Raw genomic sequence first — 21,853 nt, forward strand, 5'->3', positions numbered from 1 at the left:
CATGGAGTGGCGGGGGAGAGAAACAAAATCAATGAGTAAATTATGTGGTACGTTAGAAAGTATAAGTGCCGTGGAAAAACTAAACCAGAGAAAGGAGGTGTCTGTATGTGTGTGGGGTTGTGGTGGCAGTTGTGGTGGGTGCTCAGGGGAAGCCTGACCTCTGAGTCAAGTTCTAAAGCAGCTTTGGGGGTGAGTCAAGTGGATGTCTAGGGGAAGGGTGTTCCAGCCAGAGGGGACAGTGAGGCCAGGAGGGGGGAACGTGCCTGCTGTGTGTGGCAGCCCCAAGGCCGGCATGACTGGAGTAGAATGAGTGATGGGAGAACAGTGGGTGAAGCGAGGTCGGGCAGTTGAGGGGTTCTGATGTGAGGAGGCAGCTTGAATACTGACTTGGTGGCCAGTGTGATGCTTTTGCTTTGGCTTTTGCTGTGAATGAGGTGGAAAACTATTGCAGAGTTTGATCAGAGAAGTGACATGTAACAGGATCAGTCTGGCTGCCGTGTTGAGAATAGGTTGAAAGGGAGCAAGGGCAGTACTGTCAAGAGTTGATGGTGACTTAGACCAAGACGGTAGCAGTAGAAGGGGTGAGATGTTGTCAGTTACATTCTGAAGGCAGGGCAGTAAGATTTACTAATGTATCCTGATTTGAGATATAAGAGAAAGAGAGAAATCAAGAATGACTTCAGTAGTTTTGGTCTGAACATCTGTTAGGAGTGGAGTTCTCATTAATTGTGATGGGGTAAACCATGGAGGGGAGTGATCAGGAACTCGGTTTTGGGCACATTAAGTTTGGGATGCCTACTGGTTCTCCAAGTGGAGATGTCAGGTAGGCAGTTGGCAGTGTGAGCATGGAGTTCAAGGCAAAGGTCTCGGCTAGGTATGTGGGAGGTGTGTGTGTCTGTGTGTTTGGGAGAGGTCACCATATGGATGATATTTATTGCCATGGTAAGGGGTGAACTCACCAAGGGCACACATTTAAATGAAAAAGAGAAGTCTAGGAAGGGGAAGAAAGAGAAGAGGAAAAACAGGGAGGCGGAGCGCCAGAAGCTTAGTGAAAAAGAATCTTTCAATCCCTGGAGGTGTTTTTGGTCATCACAGCTGATGGGGGTAGGGAGGAGGGCATTGTACTGGCATCTACTGAGTAGAGGTAAACATTGTACAAATCACAGGACAGCCTCTCATAACAGGGAATCAGTGTGTCCAGAGTATCAGTAGTGCCGAGGTGGAGGTGGGAGAGTAAATGGATAGGGACATCCAGGATGCTGGCTGGGCAGCGTTAAAGGCTCACTTAAGGTTTGGGATCATTAATTTAAAGTGAGACTAGTTAGCATGGTTTTATTTTATTTTTCCTCCAGCTACTGTTCAGTGGCACATGTGCAGTCTCAGAGTAGGTGGAGAATTGGATTTAACCAAGATTGTGATTTTGCCAGATGTGTAAATTGAAGTGAGAGAGAGCCAAGGTGGTGTGTGACTGTAGTGACTGGCCATGGATTTTACACTGAGTAGAAGAGGGATGTGAGGACACCAGGAGTCGAGGAACAGTGAAAAAGAGGTGTTCTTTTCAGGTAAACACCATCAGCCAAATTTGAAAACAGAGGGAAAAGAGACCGCCCCCCGCCTTAAAAAAAACAGTTATTTTGGCCCCGCAGAGGCCCGCTTTGCTTCAAGGGTGAAAGCTGTGTTCAGTAAGGTGATGAGAATGCTTGGATATGTGTTACAGCTGTTTGCTGGGAAATACTTAACCTATTTGTTTTTCTTTTCCAAGTTGCTGAAGATTGCCTTTAGGCTCCCCAGCCTGCCTTTTCTCATTAGTCTTTCACGTTTTCCCCTCAGGGCACCTTTCATAGTCAGCAGGCACTGGAATACGGCACCAAATTAGTTGGAGGAACCACTCCAGGAAAAGGAGGCGAGACGCATCTGGGCTTACCGGTCTTCAGTACTGTGAAGGAGGTAACTAATGGCACCTGAGTTTGGCAAGAAAAGAAAAGCAGGGGAAGAGCTAGTACACCTTGGTTTAAGATCTTAATTGTGCCCCTTTGGGGAGAGTCAGTTGCTTTTTAAAATTCCAGTAACCTAGAGAAATTTGAATTGCGGTAAAAACCAGTGTGTTCACTTTAGTCAGGTAGGCTCAGGATGTTTTCTCCGCAGCCTGGGTCATTTTTATTTATTTATTTATTTTTGCGGTGCGCGGGCCTCTCACCATTGTGGCCTCTCCCGCCGTGGAGCACAGGCTCCGGACGCACAGGCTCAGCGGCCATGGCTCACAGGCCCAGCCGCTCCGCGGCATGTGGGATCTTCCCGGACCGGGGCACGAACCCGCATCCCCTGCACCGGCAGGCAGACTCTCAACCACAGCGCCACCAGGGAAGCCCCCCGGGTCATTTTTGTCTGTAGGTATATATCAGCTCTTTAGGGAAGAAGTGCTGTGGCTTGGCTTCTGTTTGGCTTATTTTCCTTCCTTACCATTTCTTCTTCTGGGGTGTTAGAAGTGCCCATGTCAGCATCCACCCCCTACCCTAATACTTCGAGTGGGTGCTTTGCCAGGCACTGTGCCAGGTGCTTCATATTCATGGCCTCATTCAGGCCGAACCACAAGCCCGAGGTAGGTGCTGTTATCATCCCCATTTTAAAGACAAGGATGCTCTTACAAAGAGCTTTCTGAGTCAGTAGGATGGATACCTTTCATGCAGTATTATTTGCCAGCACAGACCCTGTTGTCACAGTCCAGCTGCTGGCAGAGCAGAGAGGTTGAGGGTCCTGCACATAGTGTCATGGCTGATAAGTGGCAGACTTAGCCTGGCTCAGAGTAAGTAAGTAGTATGTGGTATTCCTGTGTGGAGAAACCTAGCTGTGGAGTCTGATGGACAAATCACAGAGTTCTAGTCTCTTCCCCAATTTGCTGATTTCTTAATACTTTTTAAAATGATTTTAAACTAAACTTTAATTCTTCGCTACAAAGCTAATTGCTTATTGTAAAAATTCAGATGATATAAAAGTATGTAAAGTTAAGTTTTATATAGTGTTTTCCATTTCTCAGATTTTGCTTTTATAGAGAGCTAATTTAAGCTCAATGTGTATTCTTTCACTCTCTTTCTACACTTAAATGAATATATACAAAACTAGTAGTATTATAAAAGAAACCATAGTACAAATTCTTGGCTGTTTAATTTAAAAAATCTAGGAAATAAACTTAGTACTTGCGATTGATGTATTGATGTTAAAAACTGTACCTCTCCTCTTTATAAACATACTTCTAAGGCATGTTTTAAAGAATTGCACTTTTTACAGTACACATTTATAGATGTACTCTCTTTATGGAATACTAACTTCTTTTTTTTTTTTTGCGGTACACGGGCCTCTCACTGTTGTGGCCTCTCCCGTTGCGGAGCACAGGCTCCGGACGCGCGGGCTCAGCGGCCATGGCTCACGGGCCCAGCCGCTCCGCGGCATGTGGGATCTTCCCGGACCGGGGCACGAACTTGTGTCCCCTGCATCGGCAGGCGGACTCTCAACCACTGAGCCACCAGGGAAGGCCCTGGAATACTAACTTCTAATTGAAGTTAATTTGTATTCTTAATCCTAAAATGTAGAAAAAAAGAAATATTCAAATTTGGAATTTTCACTTTACTTTAAACTTGAAAATAGGGTGTACTGTATACGTGTATGTGTGTTTTGAGTGTATTGTATTTTAAAGAGTAAAGTCATATATTCTGTAGAATAATCATTTAGTTTTTTTTTTTTTTTGATTTGCATTTTTAGAAAAAAATCTCTCTAGGCAGATTTCTTTTGTCATGAGCCGTTTTTGCTTTCTTTTGAAAACAGTTTTCATTGCTAAGCAATTCATTTATTATTAATTTTGATACAAATAGATATGACATTTGGAATATAATGTAAGTTCTTTGACAGATACTGTCTCTCACCCATTCTGCTCTTTCAAAGAGCTTTCTGAGTGAGTAGGACGGACACCTTTCATGCAGTATTATTTGCCAGCACAGACCCTGTTGTCACAGTCCAGCTGCTGAAAATGTTTGTAGCCTTAAGGGGTAGGAACCCATGGGATATATTGATATTTTCCATAAAATTCCTATACTTGGTTCCAACCTAGCTCTTTTCCTTTGGTTCCCGCTTCTCTGTTATCATCTTGAACATAGTTTTTAAAAACATTGTTTTGAATTATTTTTAACCCCTGGCAAGTCAGCATCCTTTGACTTGTTCTTCTGTCACTGTCAAGATACGTCTTTTTATTCGGGTTGCCGTAGAGAAAGCCCCTAAGTTGCTGGGAACGTGGGGAGTCATTTGGGGATGATTCTCAAAGACAGTGTCTTTTACTTCTGTCCCTTCTAGTTGTACCTGTATGTTCCGTAACTTGGTTTTTGTATCCATTATGAATCCCATGGCACAGCCTTCTAAAAAGCTTTGATTTACATCTTGGTTAAGTTACATTTTAACATTTATAGGGAGGCAGCCTGCTGTAGCTGAAAAGAGCTGATGCTTTGGAATCAGATATACTTTTGCCTTGTTGAATCTTGCCTGTACCACTTCCTAGCTATGTGACCTTGTGCAAGTTATTTAATATTTCTTGGCCTCAGCATCTTGATTTGTAGCTGGGGATGCTAAGCATGCAGGGTTGTGGTGAAGCCTTATCCGAGGCCTGTACAGAGTATCTCTCAGGGCCTCTCACGGAATAGATGCTGCCACTCTTGGAGAGCCAGAGATCACTGACAGTCTCTGTCTTCAAGGAGCTTCCTTTCAGGAGAAGAGACATGGCCACACGTGGAGGTGGGTAGAAAGCTACATGTGTATTGATACATGTAGAGAGTATGTAAAAACCACTGAGAGAGAACCGTGGTCAGATTGATGGTCTTTCAGTGCTTTGCATCGTGAGGGGTGATGTAGAGTAAACTCTAACCTTATTTGACCCATTCTTATTCCGTGGCCATTTATGCATGTGTATTTTAGTTTATTTCTAACCAGCATGCATTTAGAGTAAAAATTGACAGCTAGGAAAAAAACCACTTCATTTTGCTGCCTCTTGATATTATTTATTAAGTTGGATGTATTTTTAAACAGATGGTTGAGAGCTGGGTTCTGGAGCTTGGGGCTCACTAGTCCTTTTCTCCTGGGGAGGTGCGGGGTCCTTGGTACTGAATAGGTGGTAAGTGCCTTGTAGAACAACAGAAATAAACATGGCCCAGGAATGAGGGGACACAGATGCAAATCAGGCAGTGCTTGCAGGTGTACTGACATGCTGTCACCTGAGGGAATGGGAGGTCACAGAAACTTTCAATGCAGAAGGGTGTCCCAAGGGGGCAGAAAGGAGGCGGTGCTTACTCTGCTCTTTTCTGACAGCAAAGTGAACTTGTTAATGGGAAGAATGAAGACATCCGATGTCTCCTGGTGGTGTCCTTTCCTGACCCCAAGACATCATTAAAATCATGGTATTGAATTTCTTTTACAATGTTTCTGACTTAACCAATAATAAAGTGCTTCGTGGTTAATGTTTCAGGCCAAAGAACAGACCGGAGCAACAGCGTCTGTCATTTATGTCCCTCCTCCTTTTGCTGCTGCTGCCATTAATGAAGCTATCGAGGCGGAAGTGTCCTTGGTCGTGTGCATCACTGAAGGTATCCCACAGCAGGACATGGTGCGGGTCAAGCACAAACTGCTGCGCCAGGAAAAGACCAGGCTGATTGGGCCAAACTGCCCTGGAGTCATCAATGTGAGTGTACAGAACAAAAATAAGCCCGCTGAAGGCGAACTAGCTTTGAATCAGTCCAAGTATATTTGTGTGTATGACCTAGGAAGTTACAATTTTTTTTTTCGCTTTTCTGAAACCATGAATTCCTTTCCTTCAGCCTGGAGAATGCAAAATTGGCATCATGCCTGGCCATATTCACAAGAAAGGAAGAATTGGTGAGTATATATTTCTTATAGATTAAAAACAAAATTCCTTGCCCTGAGCTCAAAACTCACAAAGAGAATTTGACTCTGCAAATCAAATTCATTTTAATTAATTCAACTTTAAGAGAATTTACCAGGGAAGTTTTATAGTGAATTGATTCTATGTCCTGAATTGATGCTTGAGAAACACTAATTCTCTAGAATCAGTGAAGATGTTTTTGGGGTTTTTTTAAAGATTCTTTTCCTGCTCAGCACACTATGGATTCTTCCATGTGTTTGCGTGTATCAATAGTTTATTTTATCGGTAAGTAATATTTTATTGAATACCACAATTTGTCCATTCTCCCACTGGCAAACGTTTCTGTTGTTTTCAGGTTTGATTCATTATGAATAAGGTTAAGGTGAACTTTTGTGTACAGGTCTTTTTGTGGGTATTTCTCTTGGGTTAAATGCCTACGAATGGAATTGCTAAGTCATAGAGTCAAAGCACGTTCAACTTTTTAAGAAGTTGCCAAATAGTTCTGTAAAGTGACTGTGCGTTCTTTACTCTCACCCTCGGTGTATGAATGTTCCAGTCATTCCACATCTTCACAGACATTTAGTACTGTTAGTCTGTAATTTTAGCCATTCTACCGGGAGTAAAATGATGTCTCATTATGGTTTTGAGTTTCCCCCGTGACTAATGATGTCATGTCCTTATTGGCCATTTATAAATCTTCTGTTGTGAATTACCTATTCAAGTTTGTGTTCAAGTGTGTTTAATGATTCATCTGTTGAAAGATATTGGGATTGTTTCCAGTTTGGGGCTGTTACAAGTAAGGCTGCTGTAAACATTTGTGTACTCGTTTTTATATAATCCAAGTCTTCGTTTCTTTGGGATGAATGCCCAGGAGGGCAGTTGCTAGGTTGGATGATAGTTGCATGTTTTTTAAGAAATTGCCAAATTGTTATCCATTTTACATTTCCGTCACCAACGTATGTGTGATCCGGTTTTTCTGCATCCTTGCCAGCATTGGTGGTATCACAGTTTTTTATGTTAGCCATTCTGATAAGTGTACAGTGATATCTCATTGTAATCGTTTTAATTTACATTCCCCTAATGGCTAATGATATTGAACGTCTTTTCAGGTGCTTGTCCGTCATCTGTATATCTTCTTCAGTGAAGTGTTTCTTCATGTTTTTTTGCCCATGGTCTAATTGGGTTGTTTGCTTTTTTACTGTTGAGTTTTGAGAGTTCTTTATATATTCTAGATACTAGTACGTTGTTGGATATGTGGCTTACAAATATTTTCTCCCGCTCTGTAGCTGTGTTTTCATGCTCTTAACAGGATCTTTCAGAGAGCAAGAGTTTTGCATTTTGATGAAGTCTAACTTACTAATTTTTTTCTCCTGTGAAGTATGCTTTGGACCTCAAGTCTAATAAGTCTTTGCCTAGCCTTAAATACCTTTCTTTCTCCTGAAAGTTTTGTAGTTTTACATTTAAATCCCATGATCCAATTTCAGTTAATTTTTCTAGGTGTAAGACGTAGATCAAAGTTCTTTTCCATCTACTTGTGTTCGGTTGCTTCAGCACCATTTATTGAAAAGATCATCTTTCTTCCATTGAGTTGCTTTTGCATTTTTGTCAGGAAAACAGTTGGCATATTTGTGTTGGTCTATTTCTGGATTTCACCAGTACCACACAATCTTGATACTATAGCTAAGTGATAAGTCTTGAAATTTTAGGTAGATCGCTTCCTTGCACTTTATTCTTTTTTAAATTATTTTAGTTCTTCTAGTTCCTTCATATAATTTTTAAGATGATCTTGTCTCTATCTACAGAAACTCTTGCTGGGATTTTGATGGGAATTGTGTTAAATCTTTATGTCAGTCTGGGGGGAATAGACGTGTTGACTATTCCAATCCATGAATGCAGTATATTTTCATTTATTTAGATTGTCTTTGATTTCTTTCACAAGCATTTTGTAGTTTTTAGCATATAAGTCCTGTATATGTTTTGTTAGATTTACACCTAAGTATTTCTTTTTTTTAAGAAAGCAATTGTAAATTTTATTGTATTTTAATTTTGGTGTCCATGTGCTCATGGCTAATGTATAGAAATACAATTGATTTTTGTTTATCTTGTATCTTGCAACGTTGCTGTAATCTAATGGGTTTTCTTGGTAGATTCCTTAGCATTTTCTTTGTAGACAAACATGTTATCTACAAATAGGGACAGTTTTATTTCTTCCTTTTAGGACACTCAAGAGAAAGTCTTTCTATCTATCCATGTTTTGCTTATTGCTGTGTTCTTCCTTCTTGGTATCATTTACCTTCTTTTTAGAGAACTTCCATTAGCCATTCTTTTATGATGGAACTGTTGGTGACAGATTATTTTTCCGTCATCTGAGAATGTCTTTATTTCCCCTTCATCCCTAAAGGATAATTTCACTGGGTATAGGATTTAGGGTTGACAGTTCTTTTAGCACTTAAAAAATGTTCTTCCACTTCTTGCTTCCATGGGTTCTGATGAGAAAGCCGATGTCATTTGAGTTGTTTTTCCTGTTTAGGTAAGGTGTTATTTTTCTCTTGCTGCTTTCAAGATTTTTTTTTTTTTTTGTCTTTGGTTTTCTGAAGTTTATTTATTAGGAGTTTGGGTGGGAATTTCTTTGGATTTATCCTCTTTGTGGTTTGTTCACCATTGTGTCACTGCTTGAGTCTCGAGGTCCCTAGTGACTCTGTCTTCTCTCCATCTTTCAGAGATTTCTTTTTTTTTTTTTTTTTTTTTTTTTTTTGCGGTACGCGGGCCTCTCACTGTTGTGGCCTCTCCCTTTGCGGAGCACAGGCTCCGGACGTGCAGGCTCAGCGGCCATGGCTCACAGGCCCAGCCACTCTGCGGCACGTGGGATCTTCCCGGACCGAGGCACGAACCCACATCCCCTGCATCGGCAGGCAGACTCTCAACCACTGCGCCACCAGGGAAGCCCCTCAGAGATTTCTTATATTTGTTTTATATACGATGTCCAGGGTTTTTACTTGTACTTAGCAGGAAGAATACAGGAAAATACCTCTGCTTTTTGGAAGCAGAAGTATCCTTATGATAGATTTTTTTTTTTTTTTTTGCGGTACATGGGCCTCTCACTGTTGTGGCCGCTCCCGTTGCGGAGAACAGGCTCCGGACGCGCAGGCTCAGCGGCCATGGCTCACGGGCCCAGCCGCTCCGCGGCATGTGGGATCTTCCCGGACCGGGGCACAAACCCGTGTCCCCTGCATTTGCAGGCAGACTCTCAGCCACTGCGCCACCAGGGAAGCCCTATGATAGATATTTTTAAGTGATAGTCTCTTTTACTATATATATACTTTAAGGATGGCAGGAGTAATTTACCCTAAAAACATTGCTTTCATTACCTTAAATGTATGCAGTTTGCATTTATATAAATTGTATATGATTTATATAATTAGATGAAAGCCCCTTAAAAGAATGACAAAATGACAGAATCCTAGTGCTACTGTTCACTATTATACTGATCCATTAAAGGACTAGAATAAATAAAACAGTTGTGCTGCCCAGTAATCTAGGGTGTTGCCTGAACAAGAACATAATTCTATCATAAAAATCAATTAATCAATCATAATTCTATTCATAAGAATCCGGAGTGGAAAGGAGACTAGGTAATTCACACAAAGATATACAATTAAGTTACTGATTGTACTTTATTTAAAAGCTAAATGCATCAAATGCATATGTACATAGGCATGACCTACCTAACCTTCTCAGTTATGAAAGGTCCCACAGAGGAGGGACTGTGTTAAGGAGAGAGGATGTAGATAGAAAGAAAGGTCTAAGAATAGGGAAAAACTGACGGATGAGACAGATGGGGGTTGGTGTTAGTGGTTGTCATTTGTCGTGAAATAGGATCCAGTTAGTGAATGGTCTTAAAACTCTTGGAATTAGATTTTGTTTGAGAGGGTGGTTGTTCTCCATTGATTTTCAGTATTGACCCATTTGGTACATATTTACTGAGCTCCTTCTGTGCCTGAACTGTGCTTGATACTGGGAACGCAGGTGTGGGGAAAACAGTCTTGTTTACTGACCCCCTGGAGGTTCCAGTCCAGCAAGAAATACAGTCACTGCAGAATCTCCAACAGCATTGGCAGTCTCTTACCGAACCAGCGTAGGAGAACAAGGCTCTGTCTTGAGGAATCTGTGTGGTCAGGAGACAGCAAGCCTAACTATGAATTTATATTCCTAAATCAGGGTTATTAGCCAAAGATTAATACTTGAAACTTTTGCCTTCTTTTTTTTTCTTTATGGACCTTTTTATAGATTTATTGTTCCATTTTACTGCATGTCTGCAGTCGTTTTACGTGGAAGACTTTAGGTCTCTCTTAACTGCTTTTATGGTCATAAAACAACCCTAACTAATAACACACTTTCTTCTCTATATAACTTTTAAAACCTCCCTGCTATAATTTAGGCCTTTTCTTCTTATTTCATGACCTGACGTTACCGTTTATTTGGTTGACAAATTGTGAAATGGGTTTTATATATACCTGTGTTTGTAATTTATTTTACTGTATGATAGTCGTATGAACACAACCTAATATTATTGACTTCCCTTTCTTTAAGGTATCGTGTCCAGATCTGGCACCCTGACTTATGAAGCAGTTCATCAAACAACACAAGTTGGATTGGGGCAGTCTTTGTGCATTGGTGAGGGATTTTTTTGCTAAACTCATTTTATTGGAGTTCAGTATCTTCACTGAATAAGTATAATGATAATTATTGATTTGATTATTTGTGAGAGATTTTAATGCCATTTTATTAAAAAGACGTTGTGATCTTGAATTTAATTTGCTTATACGTGAAGCTGACTGTTATATTTTCAAGATTCATGGTCTGGGATTTGATTTCTGAGCTTCAGAACAAACATCCTGGGATGTGTGTCTCCTGGAGAGCCTTGGGCCTTGAAAACAGCTGTTACTTAGCTTGCTGGGAAGAAATGGTCCTTCAAAAATAGGACTTTCATTACTGTAATTCGCATTTTGTTATCGTTACCAGCTGTCACTCAGTGCTTCACAGTCACTGAATTCTTTGCCAATCATTATCTCACTCTTAAGGCAACCCTCCGAGGCACCGTTGAGCTGGCGTGTAGTCCTGTGGCAGCGTTATTGGTGGAGGAGGGTTGAGCTCCCTGGAACCTCTCTCTTTGCCACATCATACTGCCTCCCACTTACAAATATAAAAAAGTTTTTACATTTTGAAATAATCTTGGTATTTGTTTTCAGAAGCCAGGCAAAGTTCTCATTTTATTAATATTCCTTCAAACTTTTAGAATATCTTTTAGAGGCTTATCAAAGGCAGCATTTTATGATAAATTATAAAATATAACCCTGTAGTATTTTTATTAAGACTCAAATTCGTGGGCTTCCCTGGTGGCACAGTGATTCAGAGTCCGCCTGCTGATGCAGGGGACACGGGTTCGTGCCCCGGTCCGGGAGGATCCCCTATGCCGCAGAGCGGCTGGGCCCGTGAGCCATGGCCGCTGAGCCTGCGCGTCCGGAGCCTGTGCTCCGCAACGGGAGGGGCCACAACAGTGAGAGGCCCGCGTACCGCAAAAAATAAAAAAGACTCAAATTTGTAAAATCACTGTGAAACATTAATTGAGCTTTTCTATGTGCAGAAGCACAATCTATGATACAAGATAGCGTGATGGAAAATAAAAAGATTTTGAAATAGAGTTGGCAATTCTGTCTTCTGTAGCCTCTGTTTTTAATTTGTGAACGAAGAGCAATAATTGCCATGTCCCAGAGAGTTTGGAGGGATGAGGAAATGGCAGGCCCGACGTGCTAAGGCACAGTACATGACACGTGGCTGGCACTCAGTGGCTGCCGCTTCTCTTCCTCAGTTTCATTCTTGAGTGGTGTGTTGAAGAGTAGGGAGCCAGTCCTGCGTATTTATCTATTATAAAATACATGTTTATAACTTAAAAATTTAAGAGTGTCAGCCAGTCTGTAGGGAACATTGCCTTGAGTCCTATCCAAGTACTTGTGCTAAAAAGCCATGTGCTTATAGTGGAGCCCCTGTGTGTGGTCTCTTGTCATCTCCCACTTTGGGTCAGAGGTAAGAGGGGTCAAGACACCCCCCTCCCCTCACTGGGACTCGTGTCTTAACTTGCAAGTGGTTCCTCTGCAATGTCCCTCATGAAATAGTTACTTTGTGCAAAGAAATGGGTTAAATGTTTAATCAGAGAAGATATTCTCACCAATACACATTTTCTTAAATGTTCATTTTTTTTTTTACTGTAGAAGAAATACAAATGTCCAATATTTATTTCCAATGTGATATTAAGTCTCCAATATGGTAATAAGGTTTGCAGTTCATGTGACAATAACAAATCACAGCGAACTACCACAGTGAAGGTAATGTTAACACGCAGACACACACAGACAGACCCCAGATTAGCTAATCCAGGTTATTTTTAATTTCAGAATTTATTGTCTGTTATATTCTATACAAGGTACTGATAATGAACTACTCACCAGAAGCCAACAAAGTTAAAAGTTATAACATAGAAAACAGTAATTCACGTCCCTGAAAAAGCTAATGTGTTTTCAGAAGTAAAGTTCTCCTAATTAGGGAAACTATATAGAATGCTCATTTTTAAAGAACTATCTAGGAATAATTTTGTGGGAGGGAGGAGTCTTGATAAGGAGTTAAACCAAAAGAGGGCTGTTTTTGTGACTAACAGGAACCCACCACCGTTTAGCATTCATGTGATATTATAAGCAGAAATAAATGTAGCATTTTGTGATTTTTTAAATGTTAAATGCAAGAGTGATGACACATTTAAAAATATTGGTAAGAATGGGGGTAGGCAAAATAAGAAACCAGGTAAAACAGCATTTCCTGACCTGAATTATATTATTCGTCCAATTTTCAGCTGGAGATATTCTTTGACTTTTCCAGGCATTGGAGGTGATCCTTTCAATGGAACAGATTTTACTGACTGCCTTGAAATCTTTCTGAATGATCCAGCCACAGAAGGTATCATATTGATCGGCGAAATTGGTGGTAATGCAGAAGAAAACGCTGCAGAATTTTTGAGGCAGCATAATTCAGTAAGTTTGGGTTTGGAAAAATACAGCTCTTTGCCCTTGAATAATATCACCGGTTTGTTTTAGAAGTTATTTTGTTGTTTTCAAAGATAAATTTTTAAAGCAAACGTGAAAGATAAAGTTAAACCTTGTTGAGCTGCACCTGGAGTACTGGCCACTCAGGGAACTTGGGACCCTTTCTGGGTGGATTCTCCTCCCCGTTTCCCCTGGGACCTGTTCTCTGCTTCTCGAATGAATCCTCCCCCCAGGCATCTCCTCACACTTCGTGGTAGGTCATTTGGCCTCCTGCTGAAGGGAGAGCTTCCAGGCCATCAGCCTGAAAGCTGTCATTTGACCTGCGTATTTCCATTTGCACCTGTCATTGGTGTCCTTTCTCCTCATCTCAGGGGATGTGTGTTCTTTCTCTGTCAAGGCTGACCTTCTAAAGATCCTGTCCTTTATACCCTTTTCCAGGAGCTTGCCTCCCTCTAGCTTCAGTCTTTCCTTGTGGAGTAGCACTTTGCTTCAAAGGTCAAGTAGAAAAGCTTTATTAACTATGTCCTATGAAGGCTTTCCTTGTTGCCTCTCCCTTTGAATTAAAAAGAATAGTGTGGCGTTGTATCATAATTTCACTTAACTTAAGGGAATTAAGCTCTGTGCCTGGGGTGAAGGAGGGTGGTGGGAAGAGAAAGAGAGACAGTAACGACGGAAGCAGCCTGGTGCCTGCCAGCCCCCAGTCAGTGAACGTGTGCTCTGGACCACTGCGGCAAAGACCTGGGGAGAGCATTCGCATGGTTTCCAGGATGTCCCTGACACTGACGAATGAGTGAAGATACATCTTCAGGAGGCCGCGCAGGAGGGCGGGAGATAACTTGTGTCTACACTTGTAAAAGAGATTGAGAGTGAATGCATCAAAATTAAATGCCGCTGAAAAATAATGAGTAACGGAGAGTTAAAGGAACCGATAATATCACCTGCAGGGTAGTGTATACAGAATGATGCATATGTAATTGAAGGAATTTTCAAGGGCTATTTTGAGTCTACTTGATTTTCTTCTGTGGTAATTTTAAAAGTTCCCTTTACTCTCTGGATCTCTTACTTTTTCTTTTTTCCTTTTTATTCACTCCCTGATCCTCAGCAGTTTGGCTTCTGTCTGCCACTTAGAAACTGTGTGACCTTGGGCATGTTCCTTAACTTCACTGTGCCTCAGTTTCCTCATTGGCAAAAGAGGGATACAGTAGTGCCTTGCTCCCAGCATCCTTGTAGGACTCTATGTTACGGCTCAGTAACATAGAGGAGAGCTGCCCTGGGCACGTGGTAAGCACTCTTAGTAAGCAGCTGTTGGCTGCTGCTACTGCTGCTGTCGGATCTGCTGTCCACCCTGGCGTTGCTCTCGCACTAGTCACCAGGGCCTCCATTCATCCTCCTGGCTCTTCTCATCTTTATCCTTCCCCAGATAGTGCCTATTCCCTAAGTGCGAATGGTCGTTGCATATAATCAGCATCACACTTCGTGCAGTTCCCAAAGCAGAAACCTCAGAACCATCTTTTTTTTTTTTTTTAAATAAATTTATTTATTTTATTTTATTTTTGGCTGCGTTGGGTCTTCGTTGCTGCACGCGGGCTTTTCTCTGGTTGTGGCGAGCGGGGGCTACTCTTCGTTGCGGTGCGCAGGCTTCTCATTGCGGTGGCTTCTCTTGTTGGGAGCGCGGGCTCTAGAGTGCAGGCTAAGTAGTTGCGGCACACGGGCTCAGTAGTTGTGGCTCGCGGGCTCTAGAGTGCAGGCTCGGTAGTTGTGGTGCACGGGCTTAGTTGCTCCGCGGCATGTGGGATCTTCCCGGACCAGGGCTCGAACCCGTGTCCCCTGCATTGGCAGGCGGATTCTTAACCACTGCGCCACCAGGGAAACCCCAGAACCATCTTTTATTTCTCCCTCAGCTCTTGCTTCCACTCAGTTACCGAGATCTGTCTCTGAGATCTTAGCAGTTTGTGGAGATTGAGAGCATTGTCATCTGTAATTAGTCCCTCTGCTCTGGTGCAGGCTCTCATCTTATCTCACCTGGACCACTTCGGTAATTTTTTTCCTGATATCTCTGCTCCTCTTTCCCTCCACCTCCCCACCCCCCACCCCCACCCCCCCCACCAGCCTGCTTATTGCCATCCATGGAGGACAAAGGGCAGACTCAGCGTGGTATTCCAGCCCCTCGCACACCACCCTGACCCTCCTTTTCAGATCTGTGTCCCATCTGATGTGCCGGTGTTTTCATCCTCACTTGCCTTTGCTTGTTCCTTCTGCAAGGCGTGCTTAGCTAGCACCTGACTGCCGCTCTAGACTGTACTACGGAGAGCAAGGAGCTGGTATACTTAGTGCCCAGTGCAGTCCTCTGGCATGTTAGGAACCAGTAAATGGCAAATAGTGAAAGAATAAAGTAAATTGTTAGGAGATTGGAGTGAAATGTTATTAGAGTCTCTTGAGCTCAGAAAGGTTGTGAAGTTTAAAATTTAGGTAAAAACTGACTTCTTTTTACAAAAAAAAAGTTTAGGTTATATGATATTATAGTCATCCCTTGGTATCTACATGGGTTTGGTTCCGGTACCCCTGCAGAAATCCATGGATGCTCAAGTGCCTTATATGAAATGGCATAGTATTTGCATATAACCTACGTACATCCTCTCATATACTTTATCTCTAGATTACTTATAATACCTAATAGAGTGTAAATGCTTTGTTAATAGTTGCTAGCATGGTAGGTTTAAGTTTTACTTTTTGGAACTTTCTGGAATCTTTGTCCCACATACATTTTCTGTTCTCTGATGCAGACCCTGTGGGTGTGGAGGGCCAGCTGTACACCGTAATTTAAAAACGTATATAGAATACATGAATACCTCGAGTAGCTTAGAATTTAGTGGGAAAAACCAAGCTTTACATTTTGTTTCATTTGGCACATGTATTCCTATTCCTGGTTGGCCTCATGGAACTAAGTTTTATTGAGGGCCTACTGTCTACGAGATTCTAGGTTGAACATTTCAGGTGACATATTCATCACTTAGCACAGTAACTGACGCAGAGCGAACACTCAGTAATGTCGCCTCCTGCTACAACTACTATTATTATCATCATGATGACAGTAATTATTTGCAGGAGTGGTGTTGTTTAATCTTGACCCTCGGATTAGGTGTTTTTGTCCTTTTATGAGTAAGGAAACTGGCAGCTTGCCGATGGCAGGCACACAGCAAACCACCCAGGGCTGAGGTTCCTACCCAGGTCTGCCTGATGTCTGCATTACACTGTGAGGGGTCAGGAGTCAGGTCGCTGGGCTCAAGGACAAGAGTCCACAGTCCTGGGCATCTGCTCGGACTCTAGTCATGCCATCCTAACTTGTCTTCCTGTTTTTAGGCTTCCACGCTTCTCATTTCTGTATCCTGTTCTCAGACTACACTTTTTTTTTTTTTTTTTTTTTTTTTTTGGTACGCGGGCCTCTCACTGTTGTGGCCTCTCCCGTTGTGGAGCACAGGCTCCGGACGCGCAGGCTCAGGGGCCATGGCTCACGGGCCCAGCCGCTCCGCGGCATGTGGGATCTTCCCGGACCGGGGCACGAACCCATGTCCCCTGCATTGGCAGGCGGACTCTCAACCACTGCGCCCCAGGGAAGCCCCAGACTACACTTTTTCACAGTCTTTTCAATTCTAGTTTTCGCTCCTTAAAAAATCTCAAGTGACTCTTCTTCGTCAATAGGACAGAGTGTACATTTGTTTGACATTCTAGGTTCATCCGAATCTCGTTTCTTTCTAGTGTAGTGTTCCCACCATTTGAGTATAGGGACAGAGGGATCCAGTGGAAACTGGTGCCGCTCGAATACCAGATGCTCACATCCTTTGCAGAGCCTACAAGTGGATAAATAAATGACTTACAGAGTCTTTTCGTCTCAGTTCTCTACTATGGTAGATGCTGGGCATACAGAAACAAGGGAAAACGTAGTCCCGGCGTTCAGAGATTCATGGTTTAGGAGGGGAGCACGTGGGGAATAAGCCACAGCCAGTGTGCTGTGGGTAACGGCAGAAATGTGTCAGAGGCACAGCGGAGTCTCTGAACAGGAGATGAGCAGCTAACCAGCACTGGTGGAGAGAGCGGGAGGGGGGAGTTGGAAAGCTTAGGGGTGAAGAAGGGGCTTGAGCCAGGCCTTAAAAATTAAGTCAGAATTTGCCAGGTATCCAAGGAGGATGGAGAACTTTCTCAGCAGAGAGGGGCCCAGAGGCAGAGCCGTCTGGCATTCCTGGAGGGTAAAGAGCAGGGAGGAATGGTGGGGGCAGGACTGGAGTAAAGAGCGTCAGACACGCGGAGCCTGGCGTGCTGGTGCCTTCACGTGAGTCAGCTTAGCCCAAGCGAACTGTGCCAGTGACCTTGCGCTGCCATGCACTTGCACTTGAAAAAAAGCCAGTTTTCTTCAAGAATGTCCTTAATGAAGCAGTAAGAATTATTAATTTTATTAAGTCTCGACCCTGGAGTCAGTATTTTGTGATGAAGTGGGAAGTAAAGCACTTTGCCAGTTGAGTTGTGAGCTGAACTAGCTGCTTTTTTCATGCAACACCAGTTTTATTTGAAAGAATGTCTGGCAGGCAGACTGGTTGTTCAGACCTTGGTATTTATTTGGCGGATCTTTTCTCAAAAATGAACAAAGCAATCCTGCTGTATCAAGGAAAACAACTCCTCGTATTCGTTGACGGTGATAAAGTTTGAACTTGCAAATGTATATTTTTGGAAAACTTGTTTCTGCCACCATGAACTTCACCCTTCTAAAGACTTTTCTAAGGAGATTGGCGGTGATACTGAAGAGTGATTTGATGATGTTGAATGAGGAAGTGTATCAGCACTTGGGAGAGCTACATAACTCAGTGAATCTGTATTTTCCTTCTGACCAACGGATGTTACAAAATCATTGTAGGCAAAAGATCCAGAATGGTGAATGGATTTTGAGGTTAACAAAGGACTATGGTTTCAGCTTACCATTTGAAGAGGTTCGTGTAGTGCCAAGGAATATCCTGTTATCTGACAGATATTAAAATACTTCTCCCTTTTCCAAGTACATATGTGTGTGAGGCCAGATTTTCTCTTGTACTTCAGCCAAACTAACATATTTGCAGTAGATTTAATGCAAAAGCATTAAGACAGAGTTATGTTGAACTAAAACAACCTGATCTGTGTCTTAATTTGTTATCACAAATCACATAACTTATGTATTTTCAAGTGTGCTTTTTTGTTTTTCAAACGAAAGAGTGACATATGTATTTGTAAAACAGCTTGTGGGGGTGAATTTGAAGTTTAAATATCTTAACAGGTAACAGTTCTGCTTCAGGATTATTTTTTTGAGTTTGTAGGAAGAGTCAGGTCATCTCAAAGGAGAATGCAGTGGTTTCAGTCATAGCTCAATATTTGTGTTGTTTTCTTTTTTTATTATTATTTATTTATTTATTTTCTGTACGCGGGCCTCACTGCTGTGGCCTCTCCTGTTGCGGAGCGCAGGCTCCGGACGCACAGGCTCAGCGGCCATGGCTCACGGGCCCAGCCACTCCGCGGCATGTGGGATCTTCCCAGACCGGGGCACGAGCCCGTGTCCCCTGCATCGGCAGGAGGACTCTCAACCACTGCGCCACCAGGGAAGCCCGTGTTGTTTTCTTATTGAAGATGAGTGAAGGGCCCCAGCCATTTGCCATTTTCTGGCAGAGTCATGAGTCGGAGGTCCAGTTTCCATCAACTTCTTCATCAGAGTTTCTAAAATCCCGTTTTCCAGGGTCCCAAGGCCAAGCCTGTGGTGTCCTTCATTGCTGGTTTAACTGCTCCTCCCGGCAGAAGAATGGGTCACGCAGGGGCAATTATTGCTGGAGGAAAAGGTGGAGCTAAAGAGAAGATCGCAGCCCTGCAGAGTGCGGGAGTTGTGGTCAGCATGTCCCCTGCACAGCTGGGAACCACCATCTACAAGGTGAGCTGGAACAGTGGCCTGAGTGCTCGGAAGTTACTGGCCTTAAAGTGGGAGGCCACACAGGGTGCCTGGAAACCATGGTGTTTTCTTCTGGGTCTCTTCTGTTTCTTTCTTTCCGGTGTGCAGCTTAACAGTCTCCAGCAACTCCGCCTTTTAGTCCTAATGTTCTAATCGGGCATGACAAGGAATAGTGTTCTGATTCAAAAACTTTATTCTTCAAACATCTAGATTTGCTCTTTTGTGGGTAGTAAGGTATGATATACAAAAAAGCGCTTCAGAGTCCATAAGTGTCCTGAATTCCATTTTGGGGGTTGTGCAGAGAATTGCCTTGTGTTTTGTTTTCTTCCATCGAGGGCCTTCGGGATATAGCTATGCTAACTCCATAGGGTTTTTTCCCAGGGAGAGAGATTGAAGACCGACTAAGAAGAAATGAAAACTGGGAGTCAGGATGGAGGGAGATCTAAAGAGGCTGGGGGTTTTCAGTTTTTAGTTGGTGTCTTCCATAATCTCTTTGCAACGATTTTTGGCCTATCTCTTTGAGTGATCATTTAGGGCTCTCTCTCTCTCTCTCTCTTTACTGTTTTGATGATTATGGACTTTACAAAAAAACCCCACAAAAACCAAAGCTTTTTGCACGTGATGAAAACAGGCCCCGATTGTCTTCCCAGGAGGGAACAATGTTTTGGCATAATCTTCTTTGGCATTTTCTTAGGGATAATAAAATTAACGCCTTGTTTTATTGACTCCTTGCATGATCGTGTCTTGTGGAATGTGACACAGTGTGCCATAGTGTTTAAAAGAAATCTGGGTGGTTAGGGAGTGTGTGAAGAATTTTGTTTAAAAGAGGGGAAGGAAGGGAAAAAGCAAATAAATGCTTGAATTCACATCAGAGATATGTGTTACCATTTTACTCCAGTAGGTGGCAGCAGGCACCTACACATTTTGCTGCATTCTAATGGTTACAATCTAGAGAAATGTGGTTTTCAGTATTGTTTCCTTTTCATATATTTCTGAGGTTCTTGACGTTTGGTTTAAATCTGAACTGAATCTGTGTTCAGTTTTATTCTCTGAGAAACTAAACAAATCCATTGCCTTATTAAAAGGGCTGGTGTGTGTCACGTGTAGCGTTAAAGGTTTGGATAAGCACAGTCAGGTTTGTCAGCTCCTAATGATAACACTGCCATAGAAAACAAGAGTAATTCAAAGCCTCTCAGCACCTGCGTTTAGGAGACGAAGTTGAAGCTCTGCATCTAGCTTAGTGAAATTCAGACTGACACGCGCTTGTTTGAAAGCTGTCATTTTGTGTTCAGTAACCTCATCCTGGTACATTTTACTTCTATAATGTTTGGTTGCTCAAAGGATCCTAAAAACAAGAGGTTTTAAGAATCATTTTGACCGTGAATGTAATTTGGATTTTTAATCTTTAATCCCCTCTCTCTTCTCCCTCTCTCCTGTTCCTGAAGGAGTTTGAAAAGAGGAAGATGCTATGAAAGAAAAACAAACGAAATGTTCCCTAAACCTGTGGACGAATCACTGTAGCAATGTGAGCCGGCGGCCGTTTGCTTCTGTCATCCGCTGACTGTCCACCCGCGCACCTGTTGCTGGTCTTGCAGCACAACGGGAAGCCAAAGCGAGGTTTAGAGTGTCCTACACTTGAGACGTTTTAACCTCACTGAATAACAGGGACAGCCAATAAATCTACCACTTGATTTGAAAGTGGTTTTGGAGGCTTTTTATTATTCCACCGTGGGGCTGGGGGGAGTGGGAGAAATGGAGGGGTGTGTGTGTGTGTTTGTGCACAAGTGTGTGTGTGCACGAGCGTGTGTGCACATGCGTGTGCATATATGTGTGTTTCAGTGGGCTCTGTAGGGGACATCGTAACTAAAACTTTTGAGAGAATGGGTGTAAACATTTCAGTTGGGCTTTTATCAGAGTGATTTTACATCTCTTTGAGTTACATTTTTCTCATGTGTACATAGAATCGTCCCTATCTTGTAGGATAGTTTTGAGGATTCGAGATAAATATATTAAGTCCCTGGCACGTGATAAGGCAAACTAATTGTTGTCAGTGCCACCATTATCATCACCATCACCATCACTAGGATTTAGGCAGGAGCTCATCCATGTTTCAGTTTTTGCCTAATTGGGAAATGGAAGGTCTTCAACGATGCTTTGTTTTTCTGTGGTTCTGCGGAGGGTTCTCCCCTTCCCCACCCAGAGCCTCCATTTCTTTGAGGTTTAAGACATTCGCTGCAAGAAAGCAGGAGAACTATTATCCATCCTTTTGTTTAAAAGGGAGCTTGTTAACAGGAAGCAATTCCAGTGGAGAGACAAAATATTCTCACATTGTGTAACTGCCCTGGAAGAAACAAGAGCTTCAAAAAATATTAGGAGAAGCACCTCAAGAAGGCTGTTTGGGGAGCCCTTCCTGGGGAAGGGAGATGAGTAGGTACCTGAGGGCTGGGGAGGTACCAGCCATGCAAAAAGGAGGACTCACACCCAGGCAAAGGCAGGGAGCCAGGAAGAGCTCGTTTTGAGGAGGTGCCTGGGCACAGTGACCCTGGGAGGGGCTGGAGGAGGTCTTGGGGGGCTGGGAGACAGGTGTCTTGGGAGCTCGCATAACCATGCACAGGCTGCTGAGACACAAAGAGCAGGTGTCGGGAGATGTATTTCACAGCCCAAGGTTTCTGCCTGGGCCAAGGGCCACGTCATGATCGGCTTTGGGTCAAGTAGACTTTAGTTCCTGCTCGTAGCTGTTTCCTTGTCTTGAAAGTGGGGGTCGTGAACCCCCATCCCACAGGGTACCTGGGTAGAATATACATGATGCGTGTGTGACAGTGGACTCGGCCAGGGCTTGGTGTCACTCCATAAAGTCTTGAACTTGCCTTCTGCTTGTGCTCA

General features: G+C 42.9%; 1 protein-coding gene across 1 annotated transcript in view; it reads left to right on the forward strand.

Moving 5' to 3' along the window:
• Nucleotides 1-20,668, forward strand: part of SUCLG1 (succinate-CoA ligase alpha subunit) — a 34,303-nt gene extending 13,635 nt beyond the window's left edge. The window contains exons 3-9 of the mRNA XM_029232487.1: nucleotides 1,831-1,947; nucleotides 5,504-5,716; nucleotides 5,853-5,910; nucleotides 10,508-10,591; nucleotides 12,848-12,999; nucleotides 18,764-18,952; nucleotides 20,416-20,668. Of these exons, the coding sequence (XP_029088320.1) occupies nucleotides 1,831-1,947; nucleotides 5,504-5,716; nucleotides 5,853-5,910; nucleotides 10,508-10,591; nucleotides 12,848-12,999; nucleotides 18,764-18,952; nucleotides 20,416-20,442 (840 nt within the window). The 3' untranslated portion in view covers nucleotides 20,443-20,668. The remainder of the gene's footprint in view (nucleotides 1-1,830; nucleotides 1,948-5,503; nucleotides 5,717-5,852; nucleotides 5,911-10,507; nucleotides 10,592-12,847; nucleotides 13,000-18,763; nucleotides 18,953-20,415) is intronic.
• The last annotated feature ends 1,185 nt before the right edge of the window (nucleotides 20,669-21,853 follow it).

The sequence above is a fragment of the Monodon monoceros genome, unplaced genomic scaffold (assembly GCF_005190385.1).
Source record: "Monodon monoceros isolate NGI ecotype Baffin Bay Population unplaced genomic scaffold, NGI_Narwhal_1 Super_Scaffold_19, whole genome shotgun sequence".
NCBI classification, from domain to species: domain Eukaryota; kingdom Metazoa; phylum Chordata; class Mammalia; order Artiodactyla; family Monodontidae; genus Monodon; species Monodon monoceros.